Here is an 8,369-nt window from a genome sequence, read left to right on the forward strand (position 1 = left end):
AAGAAAGAGCAAGCAGGAAGAGAGGAGCTTTGTGTCAGGAGACAAGCCAACATCTCCCTGTCAGGAAGGGAGGTCAGGCTCCAAACTGAGTCAGAGCAAAGGTCAGCATGCACCTACATGCTCAAGAAGCAACTGCGCACTGCAATACTCCTGGAAACTGATTTCCTTGGCTTCTTTTGTCCCCTAAATGTCATCAAAGCAGTTAAGGCTTTCAGAAGCAACAAAGATGCCAGCAGGAACAAGCACACTTGCTTTTAGTCAAAGCCTTGGGGAGGAAAAGTCACGTTTGCTTGGATTTCTTGGGGCCCTGCTGGATCGGTGCATTTTCGGCGTTACCCCGGGATGCCTTGAGCACTGGCTTATGGACGGTAAGGATTTTTTCTCCTGCTTTACGACTGAGGAGATCTTCCCAGGCTTTTCTTTTGCGTCAGCTGTATAGAAGATTTTGGTTGCTGGGCGTAACTATGCCAACAGACCCAGAGCGGCTGCTATTGTGACGTCAAGGGAGCCGGGCCGCATCACAGTGCTGTCAATGCAACGTTGTCCCGGTGCGCGCGAGGCCTCGTTGTCCAGAGCAGCTCTTTGGCTTGCTCGCTGCAGGAGGACCCTCGTGACTGAGGCGTTCTCAGCAGACGGCCTGCACCCCGAGAGGAGTCTTGGTTTTTCCCCCGGGTGGCATTCAGTGTGCAAACCCGCACAGCACTGCTAGAATGATCGGGCAAGTCTGTGCCGCGGTTTGCACGGTTTTTTCTGTGGCGTATTCCGGCTACTTCCTGACCCACCTGACTCGTAAGTAAAGGTTTATCCTGGGGGTAGCCATCACACGGCGTTTGCTTCACTTTGCTCTTTATGCTTGTTTGTAGTGATGAAGCTGACTTGGGAGCAAAAGTGCCATTAAGATGCCGCTCCTTTGGTAAAGCTCCTGCCAACAGCATCAGCTAAAAAGGGGGTGTCTGCACTCGCTGGCGGGTGGAGAGTATTTGCAACGTAACCTGCAGGGGTTGCGTTCCCTCCACAGGAGAGCGCGTGGCGTTGGACACTGTCATTTCCTCAGCTTGCTGCTTCAGCCGAGACAACCTGCAAATTGCAGGCTGGCAGGGAGCCTCACAAGTACTTCTAAAACTTGGCCAGGAGTGAGGGAAAGCACTTTTTTGCTCCAAATCCTGCCATTAGAGGCCTTGGCTCTCTGCTGTGACCCTTTACGGTGCGCCAAGAGAGCGATTCCCTGGGCGATGAAGTGCAAGCTCCTAACCGGTTAGGCTTTGCTCCTGAACCCAGGAGCTGTTCCTGGGCTGCTTTAGAAGAGAACCGCCACAGCTATGGGGCCCTTTGTGGAAGCTTTCCCGGGGTATCATTTGCAGCAAATTGATGGGAATTAGTGTATGCAATTTATTTTTAAAAAATAAAAAACAAATAAAACAACAACAACAACAACAAAAAACGAAAAGAAAGGTTGCAGGAAAGAGAAGAGGAAAAAGCTGCTTGAGCTGTTGGGCAGAACAGAAGCTCTGACTTAAAGGACACTTGGCATTTCTGTGATCGTGTTTCTATTTCTTCAGTGACAAAAGTAGAGAGAGCCTAGTATCGTGTCCTTGTTGTTCTCTTGCTTGCTGTGGGAAAATCTTGTGTTGCTCCTGGAGGGATGCTGGGAAAGGAAAATGTTCTCTGTTGGGACTGACTTGTCCTGTGGGACTCCCCAGCACAGGCACTTTTCTAATGGCATCTGGTTCCTTTTCCCTTGCTCGCTGCAGGTCACCTCACACGCGGATGGAGACACGCCCGTCCTTTGGTGAGTGGCAAAGGAACCTCTGACCTTGCTGGCATGTAAGAATTGTGCAGCAAGCTGTGAGCTTGGCCTGTTGCGGTAGAGTGCCAGCCTGAGAGGCGGAAAGAAAGCCCAAGTCGGTGCTGGCATCAGCAGCAGCAAAGGGAGCACTGGCTCTTTCCTAATTTTCCATTGAAGAGCCTTTCAAGAGATGAAAGGCAAGTGTGGCAGGCCAAAGGTGTCTTGCTGATTCTAGCCAGGGTGGAAGATCAAATGCACAGCAGGACGGAGCATCACCTAATTTGCCCATCTTAAGAGGGTGAATTTCACGACTCAGAATCCCACTTTGATCAAAGTTTCTGATTTCCCCTTAGTCTGGGTGAAAAGAAACCAGCTTTCCGGAGCTGACAAGAAAGCAGCTCCTGAAGGACTGGCTGCTCCCTGTCCCTCTCACTGCTGTCTGTCTGCAGGGCTCACCAGCAGGGTCAGCACCTCCTCTGGCTCCCTCTCTTGCTGAGGAAGAGGCTGAAGAGGAGCCAAATGACAAGAAGCCTCCATCTGTTGTCCATCCACAGCCTGAACGTGCAGAGCCAGTAAGTGGCACCTGTGGTTGGCACTGCCTTTGGTGCAGGGCCGAGCTTCAAGTTTCTGACGAGCCAACCCTTGCCGCTCGTGCCTGAAGATGCTGGGGGCTGTGTGCCTGCCATGACGTAGTGCTGCTTCAGCCAGGCCAGGGACCCCTGGCAAATGGCTTCTGAACTTTCACATTTGAGCGCCATTTTGCCGGGACGCTGAGAGGGCCTGAGAAAGTCTCTTGGGATCAGATGAGAGGCAGCATTGTGCCTTTAAATTGTTGCCAGCGTAGAAGTGAGCCCCTTGGTGCACGGTGTCCCTGCAGGCTCCCCGTGGTCAGCGGCCAGAGACGGTCCAAAGACGCAGTTGACGGCCTTGCAGGACACTTAGGAGACACTGGCCCCTGGGAGGGACCAATTAGCTTCCGGCACAACGTAGACCAGACTGGCCTTCTGGTCAGACACGACCATGCCCACTCGAGGGTGACTTCATTGCCCAGGGGAGCACAGCAGGAGGAAAGCAACAAGGCTCTGGGGCCCTGCTCCCACCTCTTTCTGTATCTTTGCAACCTCGTCAATACCTTGTTGCAGTCGTCTTGCAGAAAATCGATAAAATGTAGCATGAGCCTGGCCATGTGCTGCTGTAGCACAGCAGCCTTTGGGGTTTGCCCGTTGCCTTTGAGAAGGGCACATGCAAAACCCCCCCAGCCAAAGAGGCCTGGCGGTGGCTGACAGCCTTCCTTTTGCCGTGTGCTCTGTGGGGTATCTGTGCCAACCACCTTTCTGACGGGCAATCCTTTCTTGTCCCAGCTCTCTCTTGACGCGCGCTCTGCCATTCAACGTGCCGCTGCACCGGCGCGGTCTGCAGCAGCCAGCACTCCCCCACATGCCAGCACTTCGTCCAGCAGCCCAGCCCAGCAGCTGGAGATGAGAGAGGAGCAGAGCCTGAGGAGAACTGAGTACGTCTGGTGTATTTCTGGTCTGCCAGAGCGGTGTGTTTTCTGTGTGTCTCTGTATTGGCTGCGCCAGAAGTTCCTCCTCGCTTTAGTGTCACAGAGGCATTTAGGCCTCCCTCTAAGAGCCGGTTGCTGTGCTTTGAGGCAGCAAGAGAGCGCTCGGCGTGTTCCCGCTGCCTCTGAGGGCAGCTGGCACTGGCTTGGCTTTGCCTGGGCTGCCCTCTGTGCCAAAGACAAAAGCAGAGATTGTTTCTGTTGAGCAGAAGGCTGGCACCTAGCGGGTGACTGGGCCCCAGGGAGCTCTCGGGCCCCAGCTATTCTCCGGCTGCCATTTTTACGACTGTTCTCACTCCTCCTCTCACTGGTGCACGTTGTTCTCCTAAGTGGCCCTGCCGGTGACGGCAGGTGCCACTGCAGAGGCTGCGGAGGCCCTTCCTTAGCTCTGAGGGCCCAGTTCCCAAAGGCCCATCGTTCTGGGTTATCACATGAGCTGCTGTGCTTGAAAGCCGTGAAGTCCTTCTTGGAAAGGCCAGCTGCTGAAAGGTGGAGAAGATCGCCCTCCCGCTCGCTGTTCTCAGCGGCTGGAAGCCAAGTGACTGCAAAGGGCACAGAGCTCCCGACAGTGGGGCTGCATCTTGGATCGTCTGGGGAGCGGCATCTCCCTTTCAAAGTGAGCACCTTGCACTGCTTTTGTCTTTCAGGGAGCATTGTGAGTCTGGGCGAGCCGAGGAGGAAATACTCGGCGTTTGAAGAACTCGGACGAGGGTAAGTCTGACGCCTGCTCCTTACGCAAAACCGTGGGCCCAGTCTTTGGCCGGTGTAGCGTCAAGCGTGACATCAGGCAAGCTGCGAACACGGTCAGACTCTGGCTTTACCTTCCTGCCACCTCTCAGGACTGCTCAGTCAGAGCAGTCAGAAGGCATCATCAAAGACAACCTGGTGCTGGCAAGGTCTGCCTTGCTTGCAGCAAGGAGCAGGGCCTGGAAGATGTCCCGCCCCTGCCGCAGTATGCCGGCCTACCAGAGCACCTTGTCACCCGAGAGCTGGCAGATAACACTTCTCCAAGGCAGAGTTTCCCAAGTTCTTCTTCTCCAGTTTTTCCAAAGGGTCCCCCTTAGGCTGGGAACGGAACCGATCGGGCGTGTGCCTTGGAGATTTGTAGCAGCCCTTGGTGTTCACATTGGGCCTCCGTTTTCTCCCGGACACCCTGCATGGCAGAGGGCTGCTGGGCTGTTGTGCTAATGGCGGGGGAGGCGCCGCAGCTGGGCGTTTTCCAAATGCTCCAGGCAGCCTGGGGAGATCTCCTGCCTAGGCTGGCTTTCACCGCCAGGGACTAAAGGGCTTTTTCTGCTGCTGTTTTCTTTCTAGGGGTTTTGGAGCTGTTTATAAAGCCCTCGACGCCAGCACAGGACAACAGGTAAAGTGTCAATGCCCCCAGCAGATTTTGCAGCTCTGGAGCGCTTTTGCCGCGGCTGCGAGCCTTGGCTGGAGCTTTGGGTGGCCGCTCCATCTCTGCGGCAGAGGCTGCTCCTCTGAAGCACAGACTAGGCTCAGCAGCCTGCAGACGGCATTTGGGACGGGCTTTGGTCCTTCTCCTAAGCTCTGCCCTCTGGCACAGCTGGGCTGCGTCATTGCACAAGCACTCGCTGCGTGTTCCTGGGGATCTCGTGCGACGAGCGCCTTCTCAAGTCAACGGTCTCTCAATGTCCTTTTAGGTGGCCATCAAGAAAATGGCGCTTCAAGAGGAGATGTCCGAGGAGCTGGCTGTCAATGAAATCGTGGTCATGAGGGACAGTAGGAACCCCAATATTGTTACCTACTTAGACAGGTGGGGCTATTCTCATGTCAATGTTCCTTTAGGATACTGCAAGCCCAAAGTGGCAAACCCCTTTGGTTGCTGGCAGAAAATGGAGCTGTTTAGGATTTCTCTCCTCCAGTGCAGGGGAGGAGGTTGCACTTGGTCTGCAATAATCTCTTCTGGCATATGCAGCTTGGAGAGCACTTCCAAAAAGCTGGGTCAGCCCCTCGGGTGACTGGGCTGTGCCCAGGTCCTCTCTCTCCATGCCGGGCTTTTCTCCTTTCAGCTACCTGGTCGACGGGGAGCTCTGGCTGGCGATGGAGTTCATGGACGGCGGCACGTTGTATGATGTACTCGGGGCAGTGTACCTCGAGGAAGGACAGATAGGCGCTGTCTGTCGGGAGGTGAGGGATGCCACTTGTGCTTCCCCTGGCCTGCACAGGATGGCCCTTGTCAACTGGTGGTTAAGAACAGCAGAGATTTCTTGCTCACGGCCTTGCTTTGCTGTTGCTGTCACGACACGGAGAAGAAAGAGCATCTGAAGCCAACTGCCTGCCAGTGTCCCCGCACTTCCTAGGCTCTGTTCTCGCACTCTTACGTACTGCCGTTGTGCTCCGGCGCTCGTGCTCGCTGGCTCACTGGCTCGCTCGCTGTGTCGCACTTGTTTCCTCTTGCCAGCTTTGCCTGGAGCCTGTCTGTGTATCCTGCATTCCTTGCCGCTCCAAGCCTGCACGCTGGTGGCAGAATTTCAAGCTAAGGGCAAAGGAGATGCCCTCAGCTTCAAAGGACAGCATTGCAGCCCAGATGGCGTTGGATTCTGGAACTGGTCTAACGTGCTGCTTCCTCCTCTGCTGCCACAAGGCTACCAAGAAAATCTTTGCCATGACGCCCCCCAGCCAAAGGGCACGTGCTACGTACCGAAGGGAGGAGGGGCTTTTGGAAGCTCAGATGTGCCTTTGCTTGGAAAGATGGAACACTCGTCTAAGAGTGTTGAAGCAGCAAGCTCTTCCTCTTGACAGCACTAGGATGCTGCGCCCTGGCTCACTATTCCCTGAGAAAGCTGTCACTCTCGTCGAGCCCGTTCCTTTCTTGCAGGATGAAATCAGGTCCTGAACCTTCACCTTTCCCTTTCTCCTCTCTCTCTCAGTGCCTGCAAGGACTGCATTTCCTTCATTCCCGCCGAGTCATCCACAGAGATGTCAAAAGCTGCAACATTCTTGTGAGCATGGACGGATCTGTGAAATTGGGTGGGTATCCTTGGTGCGGCGCAGCGTTCCCGGGATGCGCTCTGGGGCTGCTCTGGGGTAACTGCCAGTTCTCCAGAAGCGCTGCTTGGCCAGCGCGTGAAACGCGAGGGCATTTTTGAAGTGGCCAGTGCCTTATCTCCCTGGCTGCAGCCCCGCGGAAGCAGAGCACTGCTGCTTTTCCGGCTAGATTCACCGTGGCCTTGTCAGGCTTTGAGCGGGCAATCCTTTGGCTGGGTTTGCCAGTTGTAGCTGGCTTTGACAGGGTTTGTTTTTCTCCGCAGCTGACTTTGGCCTCTGTGCTCAGCTCACCCCTGAGCGCGACAAGTGCAGCTCCAGCGTCGGCACTCCCAGCTGGATGGCGCCGGAAGTCGTGAGAGGAGAAGCCTACGGCCCCAAAGTGGACATCTGGTCACTGGGGATCGTGGGGCTGGAAATGGTGGAAGGGGAAGCTCCTTACCAGAGGGAACCCCGTCTCAGGGTAAGGTGCAGCTTAAAAGTGCGGCTCTGTGTGGAGGGAGCTGTTGTGGCTAGGAAAGGAGCAGGTAGAGTGTCCTCTTCCCTTTTTTGTAGGTTTTAGAACTGATAGAAAGGAACGGGGCCCCAAAACTGCAAAACCCCAGGCACCACTCGGCTCTCCTGCGCGACTTTCTCCGCTGCTGCCTGCAGACAGATGAGGACAGGCGCTGGTCTGCCCAGGAACTCCTGAAGGTAAGAAAAAGCAAAGCGGCAAAAAGCCCTGCGAGCTGTGGACGCCTGCGTGAAGGGCCAAAGAGGACTGGGGGCCACGTGGGCCTGGGCGAGACAGGTCCGGGACCGGAAGGCGGAGGGGCAGATGGTGCCCTCGGTCCTCTTTGTGCGTCTTCCTGGTAGCAGAGGAACCCTGCTTGAGCCTGTTGGACGTGATCTTGGGAAGTAATGGTTCCTTTTGGTTTTGTTTTTCCTTTGGGCAGCATCCTTTTGTGACCTCAGGCGATCCTGCCTCCAGCCTGGCTGCTCTGATCATCTCAGCCAAGCAAGTGCAGGAAGACTGGAGAGGAGACGCTTGCGCCTGAGGAGGCCTTGCTGCCCCGCCAGCTCAGAGGAGTGCGCCTTGCTAATGGATTCTCCCACTCCTGGCCTAAACTTAGCTGACCATATAAAAGTAGAATTATTAAGGAAAATATTTTAATAATGTAATCTAATTAGCTAGTCTCATTTTCCCGTTGTCTTCTGCACCACCTGTGGCAATTGAAGACACAGAAACCACTTAACATAAAATAATCCAGCAAGTATTAGCCCCTCAGTGAGTGGAGATTCTAGAGGAGGGATGCTCATACAGACTATTTCAGCAGTCGGTCTGTGGGTAGGCACTCAGGGCTTCCCCCGATGTCGACGCACTGGCTACTGCTCCGGCCCACTCCTGCAGAGTGTCAGTCACGGCCTCCCGGCCTTCTCCTCCAGCTGAGATGTGCAAATCTCTGAGGCTTCAGAGACCTTGACTCAAGGGTGAGGGGTTCACCTGTGTTCAGCTGTCTTGATGGCTGTTTCTGTCGTCAGTGACACTTGGAATGGGCCACGCCATTTCACCACCACTGGCGCTTCTTTCTACTCCTTAACTAGGACTCAATCTCCTGGTTGGATGTTACAAGCAGCAAAGTCCAAAGGTGGGGCTTGTGCCAGCTGAGCTTCCTGTTGAAGGGGTTTCACAAGAAGCAGTATCCTGGCCACAGATGGTTTTTAATATGCATCACTTGCCTCTACTCCCCACTAGGTTGAGAATTATCAGGGTAATTCATAACAACAACTGAAAGGGAGATAACTGAATGTCTCTTCTGGGTCAGGCCCTCATTCTCGCCAAAGCCAATGTCCAAAGCCCTAGCCATGGCATCTTGGTTTCTATTACCAGCTTCAAAAGCTGTTTATTTCTCTATTCATTGTTTTCTACCCGAGCCGAGCTCTGCGGGTGCCAGGGCCTATGGAGGTTCCATTGTGTTCCTAAAGAAGCCATAAGTCCTTGAAGGATCTTTCCTGCAAAATGAGTTCCCCTATCTA

At 54.5% G+C, this 8,369-nt stretch overlaps 1 protein-coding gene across 1 annotated transcript; it reads left to right on the plus strand.

The window, feature by feature from the left end:
• The first annotated feature begins 209 nt into the window (after window positions 1-209).
• LOC116435715 (serine/threonine-protein kinase PAK 3-like) lies at window positions 210-7,418 on the plus strand. The gene is made up of 12 exons (XM_032092254.1): window positions 210-789; window positions 1,752-1,789; window positions 2,236-2,358; window positions 3,148-3,307; window positions 3,995-4,058; window positions 4,662-4,710; window positions 5,009-5,121; window positions 5,378-5,495; window positions 6,239-6,338; window positions 6,620-6,816; window positions 6,909-7,046; window positions 7,289-7,418. The coding sequence occupies exons 1-12, from the start codon at window positions 711-713 to the stop codon at window positions 7,388-7,390; spliced, it is 1,281 nt and encodes a 426-aa protein (XP_031948145.1). The 5' UTR covers window positions 210-710; the 3' UTR covers window positions 7,391-7,418.
• The last annotated feature ends 951 nt before the right edge of the window (window positions 7,419-8,369 follow it).

Source organism: Corvus moneduloides, chromosome 27 (genome assembly GCF_009650955.1).
Source record: "Corvus moneduloides isolate bCorMon1 chromosome 27, bCorMon1.pri, whole genome shotgun sequence".
Taxonomy (NCBI): domain Eukaryota; kingdom Metazoa; phylum Chordata; class Aves; order Passeriformes; family Corvidae; genus Corvus; species Corvus moneduloides.